Below are 27884 nucleotides of genomic sequence, written 5' to 3'. Positions count from 1 at the left end.
CAGGGTAATACAGTTACAGCAAATGTCTTTGGCTACTTCAAATTTTTTTTTTCCTCCCTCAGTTATAGACCAGTAAATTCAGTGGGTTTTATATATTAGAGCTCAAAAAGTCCATCATGATAGGTAATAGAATAAGTCTGACTTTTTGCATTCTTGTTTTAAATATGGATTTTATTACCTGCTCCTGCACAAGCTACAGCCTTTTTTCTTTACCACTGCCCAAGTGAGCTTGACTGGCAGTCTCAAATTTTAATTTCATTCCAGAGCAGAGAGACTGTTTTGCACATGATTTTGTGCAGCACATAGAACTCAGCTGCCAGGTTTGAGACTTTTCAACCATGGAGAACATCCTGGTATCAAACCTGCAGCCAGAGCTTAATTGTGCTTGATGCTGTACAGAGAGGGAAGATCATAAAGTTACAACATAAGCAAAGGGACCAAAGTTCAAAGTGTAAAATAGCAAGTAAGGAGTAGGGAGAAAGGAAGGCAGTCAATAGTCACACCAGCCAGACCCAGTCCCCTTTCATCAGGTTGCATCACCAATCTAAAATGTCCTGCAGAAGATTGTCTCTAGTACTTTTCTGATGTCCAAAGGAAAAATACTCACAAAACTATACCACTCAAAGCCTGACCTATCCCTCAAGGGGCTGTGCTTGTGCCAAAATCACTTGTAAGAGAATTGCTTAGCTCCTTCATGTGCACAGCCCTAGGAAAGAATATATACTCTTGTTTGGCCTTAAAATGACACTCAGATACTCTAACTACCTGGAGTTACAGATGTTCCCATTTCAAGCAGCAAATTCTACTTTAATTTAATGGAGGTAAAAACATGGCTGTAACAGGGCAGAGAATACTGATGCTCACAGCATCACAACCGTTTTCCCCAACTGATGCTCTTCTGTGATATCAAAATATTTCTACCTGGTTCCCTTTATTGTCTGTGTATCAGTTTGGCTTCTTGGGCCCCTGTTATAGACAGTAATAACCATTACTGTCTATCTATGTCTAATTCTTTTTGTAGGAGCTGTTCTTCTCTAAATTTTGTAGTGCTTTAGGACTAAAGTAGCAAGGAAATCTACAAGTACATAAACAAGAGCCTGTCTTGATCCTTTCATCCAAATTACATCAAGAGGCTACTCTGTGGAAAGAGCTAATGATCCAATCAGCCTAAGAACACATTACAAATTTGAAATCTAATACATAATTTCTAGATGCAGATTTAATATGTAATTATACATTTGAAGAAATTGGGTATTTTTATATTTTTGATTTTTCTGTTGCTGTAGTCTCTTGCAATGATCCCTTCAGCATTTGATTTCCTAGTTGCACTCCACAGAAAAGGCTTTGAATGAATGTTGCTTGACAGAGTGTCCTTCAATGATGAAGGCAGGAAGGTAGCAATGAGGAAAAAACGGATGCTACAAATAGGCTCAAGGGGATTGCAAGCCCCTAGGATCCCCCAGGATCTCTTTGCATTCTTTGTTAACGTGATGTTGGCAAATTGCTTTCATGCCATGCAGGAGCTAATGCAATCTCTGTGATATGTGCTCCCAAGCAGTTCAGCAGAGAAGCAAACTGAAGTGGCAAGAATCAACAACCCCTTGCTGAAATGACAGTAAACAATGAATTAACAGCCTGCTAGGGCACCCTTGAATCTGTGACTCCTGTACCGTAAGAATTCCTGCCCTACAAATGAAACATCAGTTTGCTTCCATTGCCAATAAAAATATAATTAGGAAGTAGCCGGTACAGAGTGGCTGTACTTACTTAGCCATATACTTACTTGTTTGTGTCATGTTATGCACTGCTCAATCCCGAGAGCCCTAAAACACATACATGTATAGAGCTACCTGTGGAACAAGAATCAAATCTATAGCTATTTGCCCCAACATTTATTATAAGTTGCATCTGACGGAAAGGCTGTCAGTGATGCTTGGAAACACATTTTAAGCTTGGGGTTTCAAACAGATCCCAACAGAAATGTAAAACTTAAGCAAGTTGTACTCTCTACTTCTTATGCCATTCTCCTTCTCTCAGCGCTTGATTTTGAGAAGAACATGGTAGCAAAAGCTCGCCAATTTTACTTTAAACTCAGTCAAAATGAGGTAACTCCTGGGCAGGCAGCTGTAGCTCTGCACACTTGCACATGAGCCCAACAGCCAGAGAGGAGCCCTCACACACTGTCTCTGCTCTTTGCACTGGGCTAGGAGAAGAAACACCTGTTTTTGTCTTTGAAGGTACCAGAGGTGCCATATGATCCACACGCCTTTGCTGTGCTGTTTTTTTTCTGTCAAACTGACACAGCACACCAGACAAGACACGGGCTGTTACCATTACAGTGGCTGGTTCCACTTCTGCATAGAAATATCAGTCATGACCCCTTCTGCTATTTGTGAAATTGGGAGACAAATACATATGACAAAATGGGCTGTTGGAATTGTCATTTTGTCTTTATTTAACAGAGAACTTTTCTCATCCACTTTCTAAACAGGCAGTGTTATTTCAAAAAATCAGAAACAAAGTCATGATCAAAACCACACATAGAATAACTTAAATAAACATTTCTCCTTTTCAAGATTGAAGTATAGGATAAATAAAACTTATTATTTTGGACATTCTCTGTAAACAGTTCATATGTAATAGTTCCTCCATTAAGTATTCAGAAAATCAATATATATTGATATATTGATATATATCTGTCACTGACTGCTTCTTTAGAGAAACAAATTGGCTGGAAAAAAAGAGATTTCACTGAAGAATAAACCTATAGAAATTAGGTTTCTTAATGTTTATGCATCCTTAATCCTCTCTTCTCTCTTGAACTCAACCTACAGCAAATTGGTTTTATCTGAGTGGGACTGGAAGCTGTTGGTGCCACTGCTTAGTTTAGCTAAGGGACCAAGCAGCAATGGAAAACATTAGGGATCATCCGCAAAGCTAACCCTGAGGCTGAGCTCCTGAGAAACTATCCTCTGCAGAGTTGCTCTTTGTTCCTATAGAGGAAGGTATTCACTTCATTCAGCCCAGCATTCACTTCACAGCCCTGCATTAGCTTCAACCAGCTAAACCTAACATACACCCACTGCTTGCACAAGGAGAGGCTTTTGCTGTACTGAAGACACTGATCTAGGTCAACAGCCCAGAGGCTGTGATGCCAGTCATGCACAGACACTTATCACACAATTCCTATAGGTCCTGTCTTGCCCCAGTGGTTACTGCTCAGACTGACTTGGCACCTAAGGGAGCCCCCTGTACAGCACTGCATGGACCAGAGGAGCAAAATGTAGCTTCAACTCCAAGAACTCACAGCCTAGGATCATGTAATAAACAATGGTCCTTCCCCACAACAGAGCAAGACTGCCACAGCTGGAGCTGTTTCCTCTCTTCGTGCCACATCCCAGCATAACCCCGATGTCACAGAAGGATATAGCTGGAACTCATAATATCTAACATTAACTAGAAGAGCAAATTTTAGTTCACTGCATTAGACATTAGCTTTTTGTTTTTAAACATTGAGTTGAAGAACTGGTTTCCTTCTGGTCTTTCTCATTAACACCACTTGTCTACAGAATTACTACAAAACATTGCAACAATCTAGTATCTGCCTAAAATAACTGAGCAGCTTTGATGATGATCTACTCCATCCTAACCTGAACCTTAATCCAGTCAATCTTTGTATTTTTTTCTTGTCACTGAAATATTGCCCACTCTATTTCACCTCACATCTTGTTTAGTGTCTACCCTAAAACCTCAGTTCCTATAGGCAATTAGTTAAAACAAAATCTTGTTTCACTTTGCAGAGTTTCTAGGTCTCATAATTGCACCAAAAGGCTTGAAAACATGAATCATATCAGCTTAAAGAAAGCAAATAAAAACCACTCAAAGGCACTTTTTAAACAAAATTCTCATCAGTTTTACAAGAAGCTCATAATCTGAAGAGGTGAGGTGGGTGCCTGAGTCACAGAAATTTCTTGGGGTTCAAATGTAAGGATTCCTCTTCACCTTCCTTTTCCTCTTCTGCTTTTCTACTCTTGTATTTGGTATGAGGAACGAAGATGCCCAAATTTCTGGTAGAAATCACCTTCAGCACGATTCAGAGCTTCCTCGTCTATGTAGACAGCTGGTCTCCGGGAAACCAAAAAGTACTGCACTTTCCGCAGGCTCCATCCCATCACGTACTTCAGCCAGCCACTGACAGCAGCTGTAGACCTGCCAACACCAGCATTGCAATGGACATAGACAGTGTGTCCATTCTCCAGCAGCCCGTGCAGGAGGCAGACAGCTTGTGGCAACATCTGTATTCTTCCTAAGATTAAAAACAAGACACTTTCATTTGCACTGGACAAAGTCAGTTCATGGCTGAGATTCTGCACAGCCTGATGAACTGTGAAATGTAATGGTAAACCTGACATATATGACTTTTTTCTTTCTTTTTTCAAATGACCTTCTAGGCTATCTTGGTTTTTTCTTGCAACGTAGATCACACAAAACTGTAAAATGCCCCTAGGCTTCTCTAAATATACATTCTGATTAACATCTGGTGTGTGTGGCATATTCATTTTCAAATGAACTGAGAAAAGGCAGCACATTATAGAGAACAGCACAACTTACATAGCGTTAAAGTTAGCAGGCCAAAAATGAAACGTTTTTTTTTAATACCAGAGTTTTGTGAAGGTACCTACATACTGCTGATTTCCAAAACATTGTAATGAAGGCCATAAAGTGAGGGAGGGAGAGCAGAAGAACATTTTACTGTACAATTTAAAATTGCTATGACTTCATTGTATACTAAGAATACAGTTAAACAACACAGAATAGCCTTTCTCACTCCCAAAGGGATGAATATACTGTATTTTCTGACACTTTTCTTCCTGCTATCCTGGGAACCACAGCTGCAAACAGCAGAGCCCAAATTCTCCTCATGGCACATATGAGGACTGACATTAAACCCTTTCAAATCCCTGTTTTAAGGTGTCCTGTCTTCCCTGATGTCCTACTGCTGATATGACACATCTCTATTTGGAGCAGTAGTATTTAACTGAGTTGAAAGCACTCTCTTCTGCTGGCAGGCTGCTCTCTTGAAAACACACTCACTTTCTAACCTTCTGGTTGGAAACAAGACTTTGAACTGAGCATTCCAACCAAGGACTTAAAAGTACTAGTAATTGATGTTACGGATCAGGTGCTATGAGTATTTTAAATTAATTGCAAATTATTATATAAATGTCTCTATGGAGTTTCATCAGACTGGGATACTACAGTTGAAGTATTTGTTGGGAAGGGAACAGCAGACAGACAACACTGTTGCTCCATTTTTAATTTGCTAGGGTGGCAAGCTGCCCTGCTGTGCAAACTTGCAGTCTTCCACCTACACAGCATATTTATATAGGCTGAATTCAAGCTGAAAGCAAAAACAGGCAAGCAGTTACTGACGTCAGATGGCTTTAAACTCAGACACACATAATACTGCCAGACACAAAGTAATTCAGATGGCCTCTCTGCCTACAAGAAAATATGAATAATTTGTTAAAGACAGCACACAAAGAAATCATGCCTTGTATGCCGGCTATATTTTAATGCAAAATGTACACAGAAACCACAGCCCCCCCCCCCCAAACTGTCATGAAAGTGACAGATTAGTAACTCCAAGTGTTTGCTATAATTTACTGCAAGAGTGACATGAGCATTACCTTCAGTACTCATGTCTGCAGTTGGCAGCCAGACATAGGCAAGGCCTTCTTCCTTATACAGTTTCATTAGGATTTCGGGGCTCATGGGTTCTGGGTAGCGGTTGCAGCCCCAGGAATTTTGAACAATGTCAGATTCAGTCTGGAAGTTCATCACAGCTGTAACACCCAGCTCATGCTTCAGCTTGATGGTCACATGCTCCAGCTGCCGAGGGCAACTTCCCAACCAGATGTTTGGCAGAATCCTAGCATGGAGAAAACACTGCAGTGGGATTGATTACAGTATCTTAACAAGGAAACCGCCAAGTACATCGGTGTTCCAGTTCCAAACCTGCTCGACATCATCACACAAACACTGCTAAGCACAGCCTTTTCATGTCAGGCAGTAAGAAACTTCTGGTTTCATTACAGGTTCTTATTTTGTTACAGTTGAGTTGGTGATGTCTGATGCTGTGGATCAAGTTCCTAGCCTACCACAAAGAGCCAGATGAACTGAGAAAAAAATTCAGAGCATAGTGATAGCACAGGTCTCCAAGGCATCATTCATCACTAAGCTTGCAGTAGAAGCTTACTAATATCATAGATTAAAAAAGAAAACCCTGAAGATCCATGCAATTTGCACACAGACCAAAAAAAAAAAAAAAAAAAGAAAGAATTCACATGATCAAGATCTGAATTACGTTAGTAATAGGTCAAACATAAAGAACTCTTCCAACTCTTTAGCTTCCACCGTAATGAGGGAAGTAGGGAAAAAAAAAAAGCAATTTGATCTATCCTTCTGTGATGAAACTTAAAAATTAATGAGTAATTTTCTTCTAATTTTCCTCTGATCTCTTGGAGTCTAGTGGGAATCAAATACAGAATTACAATATATGTCTAGCTATCCTCAAGGCTTGAAGGGTCAGAAATTTTTCAGGAAAACAAGAGGTTTATGTAGGATGCCTAAGTTCCAGAAATAAGGTTGCTTATCTAAATCAAACTTCAAGACTTCTATGGTTTTCCCATTGCTAATTATCATGAAACTATTGTATACTTCAACAGATTTTGACATTATAAACTGGATATTAAGAAGATTGTTTTCAAATGAGGAGTTTTAATATGCACATGCAATTAAATTGGTGGTATCCACAATGGATTATCTAGATGGTCAAATTATTAGTGATCTACTTTCTTTTTCTTTTGCTTCCATAAACTTCCATTTTGAAGGTGCAATCCACAAACTACACAAAATATCCCTGCATGTAACATTTAACAACTTTGCAAACATTAACAGCAACAAATCTGTAACACTATTAACTGCAAATTTAGCAAACACTATTAAATAGCAAAAGCAAGATCCTCAGAAATAAAATGTCTGCCATGCCTGTCTTACGATCTTTCCCAATTTTAACCTCAGTAACAAATAAGGAAAGTTTTATGTTTTTTCAGGAGCCTATAAACCACTCCTAAATTATCAGGTAGCCATTTCCATTTCACTATCACAGTAGTAAGTGCTTACTGGCATTTAATTAAGACCTGTAATTGACTGTAATTATTAAATCCTGCTATATTAGTACTGAAATATTATCAAAAAGAAAAATTCAGATCCAGGAAGCATTAATTATTATTGTTTCCCGTTTGTCAGCTGCATCCATGGTGAGTTGCACACCAGCCACAAAGACACAGTCTTCGGCCTTAACAACCCCTGTTCCAGTGGGACAACACCCTTCATCTCAATATATGGTAACTGAGACCAATTTAAACAAATATATTACACAGCAAATAACCATTTCAACCATCTTCCAAGTGAGACCACTTGAAAAGATTTGACTTAGTTGTTGTTTCACATACATGTTCAAGAATTGCCCAAAATGCGACACAACCAGCTCAAGCATTCTCACTGATCTGAGGGATGCGTGAAGGTCCACTGCAACAACTGCTTCACTGGCTCCCTTCCCACGTGCCAGCCCCACAGCAACCCCCATCCCAATCTGAACGAGTGACCGCTGTCAGGATTCTACCACAGGAATCTGCCACAATGATTAGAGCATTTCAAGGTGGCAAATGTGAGTTAGAGTGCCCTAGCAGATGCTGACAAATGGCTGGAGATGAGCAATGCCCACAAAACTCCATTCCTAGGAAAGAAAAATGGCAATTTCACTAAAACCTTGTCAAATTAAGAGGATATTATTTCAAGAACAAGAACATTAGTACCCTTCCTTCAAAGGCTTTCCTGAAGACTCATACATATGTAATTCACTTGATACTCTGTGAAACATCTAATGCACTGAATTACCTTGATGTGAGAAAAAAAGTGTGTTTTCTAGGATTTGATCGAATTAACAATGACTAAAGCATTCCTGAGAGAAATAAAATTCTGGGTAGTACTCTTGCTTACTGATAAACCAATGCTTTATAACTTTTTCCCCCAATGATTTTTTAATGGGAAGACATCACAGCTGTGCTATTATCTGCAAGCCCCTGCGATACAGACCATTTGTTTATTTCATTCTTGTAGCCTAACACGTCTTGTACATGACAAGACCCCCTATATTGCACAACACTAATTGCATTTACTGAACAATCTGAAGAGTTTACCAAGTTTTTACCACTGTCTTTCCCTGTAATTACCCAAACTAGTGGAAGCATTCAGAGAATGACCTAAAAAATGTATTTAGGACAGGCAGCAACTCTTGTGAACTAATTTTATGATCAGGTCCTAAAGTTTAGCCTTTGAGAGGATCAAGATGTAGCCTTGACCTTGGTCTCCAAGCCCCTTATCTACCCACTTGCAAATAACTGTAATTAATGGTCTTGCTGGACAAGGCTTAACCACCCTTTTATCACACAGAAAACAGTACTCAGAGCTGTCCTATCAGCCAATTTATGTAATAGTTCTAGGATAATCCTACTGCATAGTACCTATATTTCTATTTATCTAATTCATACCTCACCTTTTTCTGACATCAGAAGGAAGGAATAAAAGGGGTTTGTACATGTGCAAGTACAGAGACTAATGGAGAGTTTAGCAGCTATATTTTATATATTGATTTTTTTGATAGCCCTACTGAGGGTTTCCTTATGCTGAGGACCAGGAAAACATACACATTGAACCAAGCAGGAATGTGGTAAATTCATTTTTACATCTCTTTTCTTAATAATATAACTTAGATTTCCTTTCCAATGTGGCCTTTCTTAAGTTGCCACTGTACTTCAGTAGGTAGTTAGACTTAAGCCACAAGACTATTTGACATGGGAAAGAGAACTCTTTTACCTTCCCCTCTAAACTGTCATGTTATAGTGCTCTGAGCTCTCTGATAGCCACTGCTTTCCAGCTCACATGTGGTTGTATTCCAGCAGCAGATTATATGATCCCTAAGTTCAAAAAACATTAGAAATTATTAGTGATCAATAGACCTTTAATCTTTTCAGCCATTAACCCCTTTGATGTTCCCCAAATATCAAAACAGGATGGTGTTTTAGCAAAATTCTACTTGGAATTCTGCTTTAATATAAAAATGGCACTTTGTCATTGTACATCTTAATTCTCTGCATTAAGGATAGTAAAATATGTCTGGCTCCAGAAGACATGGTCAATTCAGTCAGAGACAGTTTATAAATGAAGAAACCACCTAGAGTGATTTGAACATCAACAATATTCAGCAATACTCTGAGATTAAGACGTGCTGATTGTCTGCAACCCCTTTCTTTATAGGTACTTTCTGTCAACTACTTTCAGCCTGGCCTACGCTTCAGTTCTCCACTAGTAATATGGATACATTAAGGGGACTTCCAGGGGTCAAATGGATGAATTAATGTGAGAAGCTTGAGTTTGTGGCAACAAGGACTAAATGTTAGACAAATGTTACTCAATTTACTTTACAGAGCCCAGACTGAAGGCTGACATATTTAAAATCTGCCTTTTGACTTATAAACTGAGAAAACCAACCATTATTTATCATTACCACAGAATAAATACAGAACACCTGCAATCACTTGTACACTTCTTTTCCAGCACACTTAAATTATTTTTAATGATCTAGACATATATTCTATTTGCTGGCTTCCCCCCAGAACCCTGCACAGCCTGGATTAAAATATAACAATTCAGTGTGAATGCATCCAAAATAATAAACGCATTCCATTTAATCAATGCGTATGCAAATCGTCTTCCCATCCCTAAGGAGAAGATGAGTCTGAGGCAATGAAAAATTAGCATTGTAAAACTTTTTTTCTAATGGTGCAGACTAATTTTCAGGCTGGTTCACAAAGCATGACACACTGTACCTTTCAATCCTAGTACAGTACAAAACCAGCCCAGCAACTGTAATTGTAGGGATCTGATTCCCAGGGAGGGTGACCTGACCTAGGGGAAGACACCAGGTTACTGCATCAGGCAGTCAGCTCTTCCTCCATGACACCAGTGTCTACTCTGCTTCTTCAGCAGCTCCTGTCTTGCTTTTGTTAATAATGCTTTGAGACAGATGTTAAATTCAAATTTCCTTAAAATGCTGAGTTGTAAGCTGGGATGACTCAGGTACTGCTTCCAGATCTGAGCAATCATCAGTGTGCTAGGAGGAGGCATCTTAGAATCTACCTTAAAGTCAATCAACCCTCTAAAGAGTCACAGTTCTTATGGAAAAGGATAGGATTCGGCACTTTAGGGACACATTTCATCAGAGTATCAGGTACAGTATTTTAGATGTCCTTCTATCCTGCTAGTTTCCAGCTTTAATCAAAAGAGAGGACTTTGCCAAGCTAAGGAAAAATAGTAGGGTATTTGTCATTGGTTATTGGCAACAGAGTGATCTATCAATGATGCCATTTGTTTGTACCACTAATATTTTTGACCAAGGTCCAGTCTATTATTTTAAATGAAAAGTGATGGATTGATTCATCCCTCAGTGCCAGGTCAAGGTGTAGCCTGTGTTAAAGCTTGCATTTCACTTGTCTACACCAGACTTTCTTAGATCCCGTTAAGCATCTGATGACAGGGGGATGAGTCCTAATATATAACAAAACAGAGCAATTTAGCTGAAACAACAAACAAAATAATGATTAAACTGACTCTGTCCTCCCTCAAGACTCTTATTTCCTTAAGGTATAGCATGCAATCACAGCTACATGGAACTTGCAGCAAAACTTATTCTGCATTCCCAGAAGAGCAACATGTATAATTCAGTCAATTTACCCCCAGCATTTTGTGTTGCTTCTGGGCATACAGAGTGGTTTTTTGTACCAATGTAGTGCTCTTACCCTGGTGCCACTACAAGCTAGCAACCCAGAGGGAATATAGGCCTGAAGTACAACTCAGTTACAGATGATTTTTGCAGCACTTGAACTACTAGAGACTGTTTCAAATTACACTGCATTCCTATTTCCTCCCCTGATGGCACTGAAGTAGGAACTCATTCAGAATTTTTTTATAAGGTGGATTTTTAATGGAAAATTGTGATCTGTCTGAACCAAAAGCTTCATAGAAACTTTCAACTTTCAGCCAAATTTAAACTAGTTCAAAGATCAGATGTCTGTTCCCTGTCTCATTTGACACAAAAAAAAAGAGATTTCCAGAAGTATTGCTTTGGGCAAAAATGAGAATATAGGAAATCCTACCAGCTATAGCTGAGATGTTCTTTCATCTTTTCTGTATTCTCTGCCTTGAGACAAGGCACATCACTTTAAATGGTGATACCACTGGATTATGATGACCCAGAAGTATCATCCTGCATGTACTCCTTCTTTTGCTAGCGGCATCCTTCTAACAACATATAGCAGCTTATTCTGAGGTCTATGTGTGCCTTCCCTGACGTACTGTCCTGGGGTGATGTTATGAAGCCGCTTTATTCCTTACCCACCCGCTCATTGCCCAAGGACGCTGTGCCTTTAGGATGGACCCGGGGGCGGGGCCGGAGCCAGGGCCCGAGGGGGCGGTTGAACGGTTCAGCCCAAGGGCTTCAGGCTCCGGGCAGGGCTCGGGAGGGAGCGCGCCGGGAGCGCTGTGCTGCTTTTTGGTTTCCTTTGGGTTCCAGCTAGCTGGGAAAAGGTTCTCTTGGCTTTTTTCCTTGTTCTTTTTTCCTTTTCCTTCCCCTTGCCTCACTGCCTCCCTTCCCTCCTCGCTGGTCCGGGGAGCCTGTGGGGTGGCCCCAGCTGGTCTGAGCCCGTGTGTCTGTTCCCTCTTCGGGAATTTGTTGTATTTTGAGGGGTTTTTTAATCCTGTTCTACCCCGTTTTGTTCGTGTGTTAATAAACAGTTTGGTTTCTTTTTCCCACTTTCACTCCTTGTGACCCATTTGTCTCATTGATGGAGAAGAAGGGGAGGAACACTCATTCCGGAGTGTTTCCTCCTGAAGTTTTGTCTCAAAGACCGAGACAAGTACCAAATTAGAAACCTCTCTTCCAGGCCTTCCTTGTTCTTTTCTCTGAACCTGTGACAGTGAGCACTTGCTAGAAATCAGATGAGGTTCCTGTACTTTCGTCAGAGCAATCTAGAAACATTACTTAGAGTGTTGTCTAATGCCCTGAAATGCATTCACAAACTGAGAAGGATTTTCAAATGACCAAATTCTGTTCTCCAGTAGAAGATCTGAGCATGTTCAAATATTCTTTGATATGTAGAAAACACACTGATTACTATCCTCACCTCAGAAAAAAATTTCTATTGTCCAATATGAATAGTGCAGTCCCAGGTCATAGAGACACCTTCTTGTCTCCACAATGGACACAAAGAACAGATTATTTCCTTCCATTCTGTAGAATCCTTTTACTTATCTCTAAGTTACTAACACCATCCAACACAGCTTCGCATTCTTCACACATACACACACACTTGTCACATATTCAAAGCCTCTGATCATTCTTGTTTGCCTTTGGACTCCCTCTCTTTTTGAATATGTTATGCCCAGTACTGAAAAGAGTACATTTCTGAGAAGAACCAAAGATTACTTACTTCTTGTGCTTCAAAGGCTTTATCCCTCTTTATAGTTCCCTGGCAGTCCTTCTACAGCATGTCATTGCTGACCTACATTCAACATGGAATTCTTCTTTCAAGTTAAGATCTTTCCAAACAGATGAACCTACTCAAGGAGAGACAAAAGTTTGTCCAAACCAGAATTATTAGTTTCAATTGCCAGTGGTGTCGAATTAAATGCAGCAAAGGAGCAGATGAGATTCACAGCTAATGAATGCACCTCAGCAATATGTCTTGGAATAAATCATCTCACATGCACATCACTGTGTTTTAAGATAACTATATACAAATAGAAAGGGAAACAGTACCTGCTTGTAGTGATGCTTGGTGAAAACATTGCTTTATAAAGAGGTCAAAGTGGTAATTTGAGCCTGTACCAAGAAGTGAACTGAAAGTAACAGAAAATTTATAGTAATGGTCTAAAAATCACTGATCCTATTCTATGCACTCAAACTTTGAACTTTCTACTAATATTTTATTGTAACAAGAAAGATACAGAAAAATGAAAACATTCAAAACACAGAAGATTCCAGATATTTCTTGTGAAAATACTTTTATATTAGAGCAGACTAAGAATTTAATGTTCTTAAGAGGGAATTGGACCCCTGCTTAAAGATAAAATTTATGGAATGGGCAAATCAACTGGCTTTATCTACATAAAAGAGGTAAAGAATATCAAATTCCATATTGTTTCACCTATAAAGCAACTACCAAGATATGAGATAAATGGCAACATTTTAAAATAATTTTTTTAGTCTTGTGTCTTCTTCCAAAATACAGACAACATAGGCAGATATCAAAACAGAGGAGTCCCTGGTTTGGTCTTGTACAAGAATTCTGGTTTCACTATAGTCTGCTTAAACAAAGGACAGAAGAATCTCTCAGCAAAATGCCCCCTTACCAATGAAATAATAAGGTAGAATTGAGGGGTATGACACTGACATTTCATTGCATATTGCATAGAGCACAAGGGTAATGGCTGTGGTCTTAATCCCTTCTCCTATTGACTTACTGATAAAGTCTCCTTGCAGAAGACAAACTGATGGACCCTTCATGATAAGAGACCTGACTTAAGCAGGACTGACTGGGAACAGTTGGATGCACTCGATTTCCCAGCAGAGTCAAGCAGTAGTAGCCAGAGCAGGAGAGCAAGGTTTGGTGATGCCGTGGTCTAACTCCAAGATAGAATAATCGGGCTTAATAAGATCACTCTTATCAAGAAAGATGGAGTAAATGGCCATAACCTTAGCAGAAGCCATCAAAGAAAAGCACTGATTAATGATAAAACTATATCCTACTGAAACAACACAGCTGCAGGCCTTGTAGAAACTATTTATACTCTTGAACAAAAAACTGCTCTTACCTAAATGTCAAACGTAGAAGGAGCACAAGCCATTGCTTATGAATTTGTTCTGCTTTACCACTGAAAGAGTGCTGTTTATTTTGAAGTTAAGAATTCTACCTCAGGGCTTTAAACAAGGAGAATTAAGCAGACTACAATGTAGTTTCAAGGTGTTTTTTTACTTCTTCTTATTTGGCACTCTGATGAAAAGCAATTCAAGTCTGGCAAATTTTCTTCTTAGATGTAATTTGAACTACTTATCTAGCCTCTCACATGGGAGCAGACTTGGAATGTAAAAAGAAACACCTGCTTTTATCACTTTAGAACAACACTTTGTCAGCTGAGCAATATGCAAAGTTTCTCAAGCCCCTGAATTCTAAGTCTTATGCTTAATAGTATCTTATTTAGTCCATGTTCACAACTCTGTGGCATAAAACTACCTCGTTTGCTGATTGCCATAAGCAAATAAGCCATTAAGGTTTGACCTCAAGCTGACAATGTGCTACAAGTAAAGCAGGTATAATATCAAACCTGTAACTGAAATACAGTATTACCCAGACATTCAGCTACAAAGTAGTTCCAGTGGTACACTGCCCTCAGGTTCTGCTGTCTCAGGAAAAGACTTCCATAGCAGCAGCTTGATGGTACAAAAGGGCTTGATCGTCCTCACTTTATCCACCAAACTGCTCTTTCAGCAGGCGCCATGGAACACTCTTCAGGTTATGAGGCACTGAGCAACCATCCTAATGCCTAAGCACAGCACAGCTTTGAATTTACCAGGGATACAGGATAAAAAGATCCACGTGAGAAGAATTAGTCAGTCACATAATAGTTCAGTCTAGACAGATCCACAAAATTTTCTCTTTATGGCCCATTTTCCCCTTCCATAGCAATCCCAAACATTCCCTTAGAAGGAGCATAAGAGCTTTATTAGAAGAAACTCACAAAAAACATTTCACAAGGACAGATGCAGAGATTGAGCACATTCCTAACATCCTATACCCTGCCACAGCAGGGAACTTACTTGATGAAAACACCTAGACAACTGGGAAGTAAACCACATTCCACACTGCAAAAATGACAATAATACTTGGCTAAGCCGTAGCACTATGCTTGAAAGTCACAAAATAATCCTTCTATTGTATTCAGTACTTACCAATACTGGACCATCATCAGGAGAAATAGAACAAAGGAAGAGAAACACCTGGAAAGCCCAGCAGAGAGTGCCAGAATAATCAGAGTTCTAGAAGACAAGTTTTCAGAGAAAAGAGTGAAAGATCCAAGGCCTAATATCAGAATGAACAAACTGAAATATTCCAAAGTCAACCACTCTGCGATTCTGGGAAAAAAGGAGTTTCCAAGCATATATGAAAGGGCTATAGAGAGGCAGGATACTAATTTGTTCTCCAAGTCTTCTGTAAAGAGAACAAGAAGAAATTAACTTAAATTGCACTAGGAAGACTTAAATTGAGGTTAGTAAAGCTTTTTAATGGTTGGAATAGTGAGGTAATTGAACGGAAGAGTAACAGGCCTATAGAGCCTCATCACTAAGATGAGATCATATTTTAGATCAGGCTGGATAAACCTGAAATGATTCAAATGTAATTGAGATTAAGTTGGGGCAAGGAAATGGACTGAATACTTTCTGAGGTCTCTTTGAGCCTATGATCTATGATACTATAATCATAAACTTTAATTTCAATTTCTGGAATCACTACCTATATCCATTTATCAAGCTCCATCTTGAAATAATTTAGGTTCCTTGTCCTTCCTGCCCTATTTGAAAGGTCATGCTGGAATTCAGACATCATTCCTTTGATGACAGAAACCTTGTTCTAATTTACACTCCAAATTCATTGAGAAGCAATTAATATCCATTTGATCTTAAAACAAGTTCAATTTCAATATTTCTTCTTCTCCCTTTGTACCAATTCCCAAATGTCTTTTACAAATATTAATAGATACTCTTTCTTAGTCCTCATTAAACTATGCTGTCTATCCCAGGCACCAGAAGTAGTCAAACTATGGTAGCACAGAGCTCCTTTCAAGCCAATTTATCTTGCTTCAACTCCAGTGGCATAAAAGCTATACATCCCATGGAAAATGCACTCATTCATTGCATGTTTGTTCTCCAGACAAAATAATGGATCAAATTTATCTAATTTTGTCTCTAAACTAAGCTCACATACTCCAGTAAGTTCAGTGGAATTGCTGTTATCAACCTTGCAGTACATTCAAATCTAAACAATGAAAAGACGCACAACATAAACTCTTCTCCCCTCTTTTTCACTTCATTCCATTAAGAAGCTTAAAGCCAATTAATTTATCTCTTATAAATTTTTATAATCTATTTTGTCTCTACTCTAGATATGATCTAAAATAACATGGTCACACAAGACTTTATGTACATAGCCAAAACTAAAATGTGGAAGATTAAATTTTATCCTCCCTGTATTCAAAGTGAAATATTTTATGTCATATTTCTCTACATATTTCTACTGTGAAGATAAGAAAGAAATTATTCACAAGCACACCAATGCCTTGTGGGACACGGTGTCCAGATCCAGACTTACAGGACTTAGCCAGAATTTATTTCCAAACTCATATACAAGGTTTCACCTGATGCCTAAGGAGCACACTGTATACAGCAGAAAGCAAGGTTTGCCTCTGTAAGAAATGACTCCTCTTGTACCTTCATTTTATAAACATTCTCTGAAAGCAGACAGTATGCCAATTACAAAAATACAGCCTGAGAAGAGAATCAGGTTCCAAGGCTTGTACTGAACAACCTGGAAAGGACTCCTCCATTGGCTCGTGAGTATTAATGCCTAAATGCTCCAATTATAGAATCTTGTCTCATGCAACCGCGGTTGCCAATGGTTACTTCCTACATATGTCTCTGTTAGAATGCCAACATTCCCATTTGTTTTGAATAAGAACAAATACCCGGAAACACAAGAACAACAGGCTGCTAAACTCAGCCAGATTGCAATAAGCCATGAATCTCTTGGCATTAGGAATGAGAATTTCTAACATTAATGCTTAGCAATGGGAATGATGCCACTGCTGGCACCTGTAAGTTAAAGCATCTCAACAAAATTCACTTAAACTGCTACAAATGAACTCTAAGTTAGTGACCGAGAAGATTCGGGAATCACTGGCAAAAATATATTTTGTCTTCTTTCAGAGTTTACCTATTACCAGCTGCTTAGGAACCTAGACTGCAAAAACAGTAAAAAATAAATCCACTTTTGAAAATGTAGCATTTCAGATCCAATGGAAATACATTTCAAAGCTTCAGAAACAAGTATGTATTCATGAAAATTACATAATTGCAAAGCACAGATTATTGCTAGGTGGCCTTGGGATCCACAGGGCACCATAAGCACATGTACAAACTAATGGAATCTCTCAGAACTCCAACAGTCAGAGGAAGATGCACATTCATCCCTTGTGGTACCATTTGAAAACAGCCTTGATGAGCTCTGTATCCATGTTCATTCCAATTTATCCAGGATTTCTAAAACCATAACAGTTCATTTATTTGAATTTTAAAGAGGGACAGATACATACTAGAGAAGCACAGGCTGGGGGACAACATCTTAAAAATATGGAGAAAAATGGAATTAATGCCTCACCACAGTCAGCTACATAAATATTTAAAATAAGGTGTTCTCACAGCAAAGTCAAATCAAAGGAACGACAGCTGTATAGTGCTACCATAACAAAACTGTCAGAAAACTTCATTTTAGCTAACGTACCTGGTTACTAGATTCTAAACATAAGATTAATAACCATGGTGGATAAGTAGCCAACAACAAAGGTTGAGGCTGGGATGGTAATGGAGCTACTGAGAGGTCCCAGAAGAACCTATGTATGTCTTTTTAATTCAAAACTACAAAGTATAGTGGAATCTCTTGAAAAAGTCTTGGATGACAAAAGGGGAAAAAATCATGAGAGTTAAATTTATGAACAATCAGTGCTGCAGTTTTTATTGGAGCTCAAAGATTGACAAGAATTACCAGGGGTTCTCTGGTTTTTTAAAAATGTCTTTTTTTTTCTTTCCGATTTCTTTCTTTTCCTAGCAGTATCATCACATCTGCTTGGAAATCAAAATTCCAAGCATTTGAACAAATATATTAAAGTGATCTACAGTTACTAAAGTTTGTTTAAATGAGTTTACATTATCAGCTGAAGCTTGACTTTGTAAATTTGTTAAACATACTGGACAGCCTTATTACCAAGACTACAGATATATTTGAGAAGCTTTTTCCTCTTTTTATCTCACCAGATTGAAGCAACTCATTATTACAAGGAAGCTGAGAAATTCTTCTGCAGTGAAAGCAATATTTAACACTCTTTAGGACTGGTCTGCACATGGCTGGCAGCTGGACCACAGAAAGAAGGAACATTAGAGAAATTATTTTATTAGGGAAGCTGCATATCCTCCTTATCAGATCATCACCATGAGAAAATAAAGGCACTGGATATAACCGTTCTGGAGAGTTTTTAAACGGCAGTCCTGGAGAAGTTAGTTAAACTAAAAAATAATAATTAAAAAAGAAAAGGCTCTAGAAGCCCACCAACACCCACCCACATGTACTACTGCCCGGCATCCAGCCCCTGGAATAAATGACGGAGTCATGGAGAGTCTTGCTGCTAACCCACAGCTGATAGATGGGAGGGGAGAGGAGGGAAGGAAAGGGAAGAAAGGGACAAAATAAGCACCTATTTCATTATTTATTTTATATATATTCTACATTTTCTTGTGTCTGTATTAAAACTGAAATGCATATTTCCTCTTTATCCTCTTCTTGATGCTTAAAATCATATATTCTATTACTAGGTTTTCACATCAAAGAAAAAAGACATTTCATTTAAACTTATAAAGCCTGCTGTCTACTGAACCAATAAAGAAGAAATCCACATTTCTTAAAGCTTGGCAATGTCTATGACATTTGACTCAATTTTTATCACAGTTCATGGAAGGACACACATTAAACTTCTGAACAACAGCAGGAATTATGTACCTGACTCCCTGAAATTAAATTTCCCAAAGTACAAGCATTAAAGGAGGGAACAAGAGATTTTCAGTTCAGCCTCTTAATATGTTCCCTGGGAAGACAAATGCAGTTCATTTCTTTGTTTTTTTTTTTTCTTACAGAGAGAAAATTATGTATAGGAAAATACAGCAACAATTTGATAATCTCTATTTACTCTTGGGAAATAAAATACTTATGTTTCTGAGACACACTCCAAAGAACTAGAGCTATATTCCAGTTTCCTTTCTAATAAATAATTTTTTATCCTTTAAGTAGGACTCTCCATATTTTCATATGCAGGTGCATTTTTTAAATTATCTTGTAAATATGTAGAGCATTTAAGCATGAAAACTAGCATTTATATCTCTCAGCATTTACAAAAATTATTGAAGATGGAGGTAGAATTCATAACTTAATAGCTTCAGCTTGCTACTGTTTCAAATGAAGTATCTCTAATGTTTTTCCCATTTCATTTGAAGTAACTATGCAGTTGTTTATTTCATATTTTTTTGACTTTCAGGTCACCTCTTTCAGAAATATAGTATACACTGAACAAGTAAGCAAACACCAAACCAGCTGGTGGTAATAAAACATCTGATGGTGTCACTTTTCACATTTGGGGACTAAAAACCCTCTTGTTCTGAGACTTCTTTTTTTGAAGAGTCAGCCTCAGGCCGATTGGGCCAACCTGCCCTAGGAGCTGTGCCTGCAAAAAAATCACAAGAAGGGCAGGCAGAGTGGGTTTACTCTGCAAACACACATCCCTGGTTAAACAGGTTCACCAGGTGTAACTTACGGAGTTGCATTAATGAAGTTTTTCCAACAACAACTAGAAATCTGAATTCACTCCCTCCTGGGTAAACTAAATAGCAATAAGGATGAATACACAGTCTCTGCTTTTCAAAAAGAGTTCTGCTATCTTTAGATAAACTGTATTAAGAAATGCCAGCAATTACCCGGCACCTAATAAATGCATGTAAAAGCTGGGAGGAAATAAATATCTGCAAGACAACTGGAACATCATCTTCAGTGAGAGAGTGATGCTACCCCTTCCTCGTCATCCCAGCTGTGAGCTAAATTGCCCAGGATTTCACAATCTCAGTCAATTTCATTCACAGCCAGCAACACCAGCAAATTGCTTTCCAATGGAGACAGAACTTTACTTCCTCGCTGACAGCCTGACTGTTAAAGAGTAAAGAGGCAGGAAAAAGGGCTGAAAACCTCCAGAAGAAATATGGACAAGCGGCAGGGAGACACAGTAAAACACACAGAGAAATTAGAAGGAACAATAGTTTCTGCTCCCTAACAGTGATCCCCACATCAAATTCATACTTACTGGACTATCAACATTTTTCTGTTATATCCCACAGAGAAAAACAGAACTACGTTTACTCCTCCAGGTTTTTCCATGGAGGGTTCCCAATCTTCTTTCTCTTTTTTTCTCCCAGAATGACACAGAACTATAAGTTTTTCTTTAGAAGTAAGGAAATCATTTTGTGCAGAGGCACACCTATGAAAAGATCGGTTTTATAGAGTAACAGTGGTTTTAAGTAAATATCATCCATTACCAGCCAATTGACTAAAGGCCTCGTCCTCTCACCAACAGCCAGTTTCTGCTTGCTGCCATTTTATTAATAAAATACTCATTCCTGAACAATCATCCTTCTAAGTAAAAAATTCTCAATCAAACACCCATTGCAAAAACCACATATGAATGGCAGAATGGTAAAGAAAAATACAGAAAAAAACCTCCAGGAAAAAACGCACAAGACTAACCAGACACCATGCTAAGATCCCCTGTAGCTTATTCACACAGGTAATGTACCATTCATGAGACACTTCAACTTCATCCCAAAGTCTAGCCAATAATTTGTGTCCCTCAGCCACTGCAGGAGGCAACAAACCTGGCAGCCTGCTGGCTAATAGCCATTCATCAGGTTTAACAGACCAGTCACCGTAGGTAGAAGTAATACTGGGAATTCAAACACTGATGACAGTCATGCAAAAATCTTCAATCTAGAAGCTCTTTGACTTTTTTCTTCTGGCAAAATCACCCTTTCTGAAGGTAGATTTTGCTTGCTACTATGGCACTTACAAGTAATGCCATTAGAAATGAGTGACATCCAGGAGCTTCCATGTCAAGCTCCTTTTGGGTGCTCAGGCCGTAGGTCACAGCAAGAGAGCCAGAGCTGTGCTGGCAAAAGCTATTTGCTAATACTCAGAAAAACAAAATAATGGAAAAACGAGTTCCTGCCATCTAGTTCATCCACAGTATTCAACTTCACGGCATGTGACTGCACTGCTGGCATATCCTAACTCTATTTCAGTTCACATTTCACAAGACTGGGATTTGTAGTTAACTCATCAATAGCGTGGCTTGGGCTATCCCAGCTGGGTGCCATCCTGCCCATGCAAGATCACAAAACTTGGAAAAATAGAATCATTTTTCCTGGTTTTAGCCTTTGTTATGTAGGGCACAGTGTGGGGAGTTGACAAAAGGAGAAGCTTTTGGTTTGGATGGACAACAAATGTGGAAGAAAAATGCATTTGTTACCCAATATAGAGATCACTCAAATCAAATAAATGAAAACAAATAAGGACTAAAAACTGATTGAATTCTAGCCTCATAATTTTTCTTCTCACTCTTGCTCCTATTTCCTCACACTCCCTCTTAATTTTCAAGAACTTAAATAAAAAATTGCCTAAATGTCACTTCTTACACTGATTTGAAACCCATTTTCTTCACAACAGTGGCTAGTAAAAGCATTTCACAGCTCCAGTGAGGGGTGATATAGAAAAAAAATTAAGATTCACAAAGGACAAAAAGTAGAATTAACCTTTAAATCATTCTATAAAAGGTGATTCCCACTGGTAAGTAAACAATGGTTCTAATTTAGATTAGTTTCAGACTATAGCTCAGTACAATAAAACAATATTCAAAGGAGTAGTCAGATATCCTAGTTTATGGGATAAACATACCAAAAATGTGCATTAGAATATTTTCATTACTTAATGTATAAAACGACCAGATAACTTTACAGTTAGAGCCTCAAGTACTGAAATCAAAGGCTGAACTCTTATTGATGTTAAGTCCTTTTGATCAGGACTATTTCACTAGAAGACAATCAATGAATTTTGTTCCAGAGCTCATTATTTCTTATTCTTTTCTCTAATATCACAAGCATTCTTTAGGCACAGGGGACAGCTAGCTCAGCTTTTAATGTTAACTATGGTAATCTCTGTAGACATCATCACCTCTTAATTGATAATGTAGGCACAAAATATCAGTGCAGCTTTCTATTACAGTAGCATAGGTCACTGCACTCTAGGGGGTTTTTGTGACAGCTTACTCTTTAAAACCTCTTTTATAATTCAGTAATAAAAAAATTAGTTCAGAATTATATTTAAAACAGAAAGGTATTTTATTTTGTGAATGAATTACAACCAGTCAGAGAAATTAAAGACTAAAAAAAAAAAAAAAGGTGCTCTCTCTTGTACTTTTTTCAAAGGTAATTCTAATTTCATACTGAACCAAATATACTCAACCAGGTTCTTGTTTTCCACCCCAATTAAAAATGCATATCAATCAAGTAAATGCTCATTTTTTCCATAGGAAGAAATTCTGTGCTCCATCAGCAAAATACTGCTCTACTGCCTCCAAAAGGTAAACAAGAAGCATCTCCATTTTGTCCATTTTGGATTATTCTTCATTCACTCACCTGTCTTCATGAACATTTAGTACAAAGCAGGAACACACATTTTATGTGACTCTCCTGATCATTCCCACTTAACACCTAACTTAGGTTATAACCAATATTACTGGCAGTGTTGAAGGAAACTTTCTTACCAACAAGCCACAAAGCATTTGTAAATACCACATCATAAATTGTGTTTCATTTGCGATCATTGAGAAACAAAAATAGTATTTCCAAGCATGGGACTCAATGTTCTTTTACCGTTACCTTAAGTCTTAGAGAAAAAAATTAGGGACATAAACACTGATGAGAGCAACATGTTTGTCAACTTCCCAATCACTCCATAAACATGAACATGAAATATTAGTATTTGATGGCCTACATATATATATATAATGCAAAAAAGCTACTAAAGAAACCTGTACCTCAAAAAATTGTCGTCAGAACCCATGCCTACTCTCATGTAGTGATTCCCCTGATTGTGGATTGCTAATTGTGTATTTTCCTCCAAAATGTTTAGCAGCCATACAATACCTCAGTTACAGATTAGCTATCATTGTTGTCTAAGGAATTCACTTACAGATCCCAGTTTATCTGCATTTTATATGCAAAGCATGTAAAAATTACTTTCCTTTGTCAGATTTGAGAAATATGATTCACACAAAGCACACACCTAAAATCAATCTGAAAATAGGAAACTAACTAGATGGCTTTTCCTATCAGACATATTCATTTCCATATCACCTAATTCTGCCATCAAGCATCACTGTCTTCAACATATTATTTAAGGATTTTGTAATTTCAGGTGTCACTCCCTCTCTTGCTCTTATGTAATGCCTTTCTTCTGAGAAATGCAGATGTTTTTATATAAATAATAAGGTATACTACATCCACAAATTAGGAACTTCCACCTTTCACAGATGGAACTGAAACAGAGATAATATGGCCCAGATTCACAAATTTTCTGAAGTCATCTTCTCCCAGAGGAGATTACAATAACTCTAATTTACTTTAGAAAATTACTGCATCCTAAGTGAACTCTCCTGCAATTTGAAGCCATCTTACTGCAGTAATATTTAACACAAAAGAGAAACTGACTGTTATTTTTTTTTCTGAGTCAGATTTTGGTTACAGGTGTTATTACATGTTGAAACCAAGTGAATATTAATGCCACAGAGGTATCACTCGTGATTCTAGCTGTAGGAAAGCTCCATTTGACATTTACAAGAAATTAGTCCAAATCCTGCTGTGCTTAAAAACCGCATTTTATACTCTCCTACCTGAATGACCGACACAAAATGAGTTCTCTAAATATAAGTTTAAATGTAAGTTCACTGACTTATGAGTGATACATCTCTATCAAATAAGAAAAATCTGCTTCCTCAGAGCATTGTCATCAGCCTCAGCATAATGCAAAATTGGTTTTAGCCCCAGCCAGAAGCAGGCCATTTTCATCCTGCAGCAGCCCATTTAAAGCAGAAGCTCATGTTTTATGAAGAAGCAAGATGGCAGCAAAGCTCAGAGGAACTGTTTCTAATTGTGATTCAACAGACGACAAGTAAAATCAGTCCCAGGGCTCATATGGGAAGCCCCTTTGACAGAGGAGAACCTTCCTTTCTCATTCATTCACACATGGCAACCCTATTAAGTGAAGCAACAGAAGAGAGGCTCACATCAAAAGTTTTCATTGATAAATCACTTCTTTCCAGCCTCCACCACTCTGTAAAAATCCTGCAAGTGGTGACAGGACTCAGAATTTGTGGTCATTACGCTCCCCGCAGCACTGCTGCCTTCACTACAGCATGGAAAAATGTAATCATAGCTGGAAAACCATGATCTGATCATATGCTGAGATTTAACTGTACAGGCAGAGAGACTGGCTTTTTGCTTCTGTTTGGGGTTTTCTTGTTTGGGTTTTTTTTGGTTGAGATTTTTGGGTTTGGTTGGTTTTTTTGGTTTGTTTCGTTTTTTTGTTTTGTTTTGTTTTGGTTTTTTTTGCTTTGGGGAGGATTGGGGGTATATACACATGGGGTTTTTTTATTTTTTATTCGATTAATATTCGTAGTACTCCTCTGAATCAATAAATCCATAGCAAAATAAAGGCATTTCCATCAGCTCACTTCAGCTGCTCTGCCAACAACAACAAAAAAAGAATCTAAAATAGCTAGTATTTTTGGGCTGCTTTATTATAACCAGCAGAATGGTGAATCTGCCCCCAACTGTTAATAATTAAGAAAACATTTAAGGCTGCATATCTTCAAAGTATTAGAAGTAATTATGTGACAGGACTGTTACAGAGTATGCTTACTTAATATAGCTCAAAGAAATGAGATAAGAATTACTGAGATGTAAATATAAGGTTGCCTTTCAATGAAGGTACATGTGTATGAGAATGGAATGAAGGAGAAGATCCTCATCTGCAAAAGACTACACAGCTCAGAAAATTTTCTTCAAATATTCTCTAGCAGAATCTGCAGCTTTTTACCTAATCTTTGAAACACATAGTCATGCAGATAAGGCAGTATTAAATGGATCACTGCTGCCTCTGGAAAGGAAGATAAGTTAGCCTTCGGTACTTAGATATTCACTTTCTGACAGCTGTTCTTTCTCAAAAAATTTCTCTGCCAAGCAAAGATTATTTGGGATTGACAAATCTGTGCTTTGGAATAAACACGATCTTTACTCTGATAGGATGTTGGAAACAGATGTTTAAGATCCACATAACACTACAGTCTATCAGGCACAGTATATTACTTAAGGGGGTCTCAGGGAAAAGGTCCCACAAATACCTACATATGCCTGCCAGTGTTTATGAGTCCATGCTATTCCAAAATATATCAAGGGGAAGAAATCTTTCCCTCACACGCTGCAAGTCTAGTGAAGAGAGAATTCTCCTTCCCTCACCCTGTGAGAGGGTGGAGACAAAGAGTACAAAGAAGAGACAAGATGGTGAGGTTGGGGTAGCTGATACAGTGGTCTGGAGAAATTGACACAAAGCAATGCTAAGGCCTAATGAAAGTACAAGGTGGTGTGATTTCTTAAAAAAATACATATCCCTTTGGGATAACTAACTGCTCTGTAATGCATGTGGCATATCGGGACTGTCAGCATTCACACAACTATTATCAATCTACAAACCTGTGGCTGTATCCATTGACTGCAGAAGGGGAAAAAAGCTACAAAGGATCCCACCTTCCTCAGTGCCACTTTGTTAACCACCAGTGCTCAGGCTGCTGCTCTAAACACAGCCTGCAATACATCTGTAGCCCTAAAGGGTGGGTGCTCTCCTTGATCTTTACTGTCTCCTAGTTCAAGCCAGGATGATTCACTGGTGGGACAGTGGACTCAAGTGAACACTACGGAATACTAACATTTTAAGACTTGTCTAAGTTTTAGTATTTTGTTAAATACGTGTCCAGAAGCAGAAGTCATCTACAGCGGCTGTCACTAATTGCAGTTGCTGCCACACATGAGCGACAACATATCACCCTTAAGTTCTGGTGCTGGAATATATTCTTTTTGTTTCCCAGGACACATTCTTCAGTAAAATCATCCCAAACCAAACACATAACATATTTGCAATTTTACTTGTGTATATAGACAAGCATTTGAAAATGACTGTCCATAAATTGCCACAAAACTTTTTCAGATATGATGCAACATAACACACCACTACAGGGTACAGGTATCCTTGAACTTAGGATCTGCTAAACTGACATCTAATTGCAAAGAGGTGCTGAATCTTTGTTAAAGTTTACTGTTACACACAAACAAGCATTCACTACTTCAAATGCAGTTTTCTGACATGCCAGTTTAGATTTTCTGTTTGTAACATTTGACACCAGCCAAGCTCTGCACATTTCTTTTACCTGGAGTAATGGATAGCTTGATGTCCTGCAATATTAAAATAGAAATCAGTTGTGTGCTTCATCTCATCAGTATGTCCAGAGACTTCAATCCAGTGTGCTATCGGGAGGCAGTAAACTCCATCTACTATGTCACTGTGGTTGTAAACACAACTTCGATCATGATGGGGCCCACTACCTAGAACAGAAGAAAGGACAATTGCAGGCTGTGTATCTGGATAGTCTTTAAAAAAAATTGCTGGGAGATTTGAACTGAGCCTCCAAGGCCTGGAGTAGTGTTTCCTGCCTCTTCAAACTGCATTTCTCGTAACACATTATTAACAACTGAAATAGTGGCAACAGAAGCACTGCCACAAAGCAAATGTTCAGCATTAAAATAAAATTTTGCATATCATTATTAGAAATGTTTTTTAATTTAGTTATTTATCTTAGCCCCCCCCCCCCCCCCCCCCCAATATTAAAGACTCCTGAATCACTTAAAATTTAAGGAATAATTAATGTCATTTAAGTTCCTCATTTGATGTCTCATAGTATGTGACCTCAATGTTTAACGTTCTGGCTCTGTGACCTCTCTCTAGGGGGTCAATCTTCCTGTGGCTCAGACATGCCACGGCAGCCTCACCTTGGTTCAGGCTGACTTCTAAGGAAGTTGCCAAGATATGGGAAAGACCTCAGAGAAAGTTCAGAGGACAGCAATGCATGATCAGAAAGGTAAAACCAAAAGAGAGTTAGGACTGGTGACACAGGATTTGCTACCAGCTTAAGGATTCAAGAGGAAAACAACAATGTGGAAAGGCATCAATGCCCAAAGCAGGTGGCAGACAGCAACCTAGAAACAATGGAGACTTTTTTAAAGGAGCAAAGAAGGGTGGCCCTCTTCCATTTCATTTGTTATATATGAAATCCACCAAATTGGCCTTTGCATGTTAAGTGCCCTGATTTTGCATGATAAGATGTTAAATGTCCTAGTTTTACATTTTGCATATTAAGTGTTTCAATTGCCAAATTAAGTCTTTACATACTAAAACTGCCCATCAAACTGTTAAAGTTACTGAGTTAATTCTCAGAATCACTTAATCACACAGTTCCTAGTTAAAAATCCCTGTTAATAAAATATTTATAATAATTAATAAAATAAGTTTAATCCCTTCCTTAAGCTTTAACCTTACAAATGTATTGTTTCCTGCACATACCCAAGTTATCCAAGTTAATTAGTATGTTTTAAAAGTTCCTTAAAGTGTTTATAGTTCTGTTTAAAAAGTTCCTTAAAATGTTTGTTGATTGTTCTGTTTTAAAAGTTGGAGTTT

The 27884-nt window shown here is 38.2% G+C and overlaps 1 protein-coding gene across 2 annotated transcripts in view; it reads right to left on the bottom strand.

The window, feature by feature from the left end:
• Positions 1-2426: 2426 nt before the first annotated feature.
• Positions 2427-27884, bottom strand: part of EPM2A (EPM2A glucan phosphatase, laforin) — a 42961-nt gene continuing 17503 nt past the window's right edge. For both annotated transcript variants that reach the window (XM_039569228.1, XM_010399333.4), the window contains exons 2-4: positions 26581-26755; positions 5691-5932; positions 2427-4306 (exon numbers count right to left, since the gene is read on the bottom strand). In XM_039569228.1, the coding sequence (XP_039425162.1) occupies positions 4026-4306; positions 5691-5932; positions 26581-26755 (698 nt within the window). In that variant the 3' untranslated portion in view covers positions 2427-4025. The remainder of the gene's footprint in view (positions 4307-5690; positions 5933-26580; positions 26756-27884) is intronic.

Source organism: Corvus cornix, chromosome 3, assembly GCF_000738735.6.
Source record: "Corvus cornix cornix isolate S_Up_H32 chromosome 3, ASM73873v5, whole genome shotgun sequence".
Taxonomy (NCBI): domain Eukaryota; kingdom Metazoa; phylum Chordata; class Aves; order Passeriformes; family Corvidae; genus Corvus; species Corvus cornix.
The sequence above is the reverse complement of the archived record's forward strand: the minus strand, read 5'-3'. Positions and strand labels throughout refer to the sequence as shown.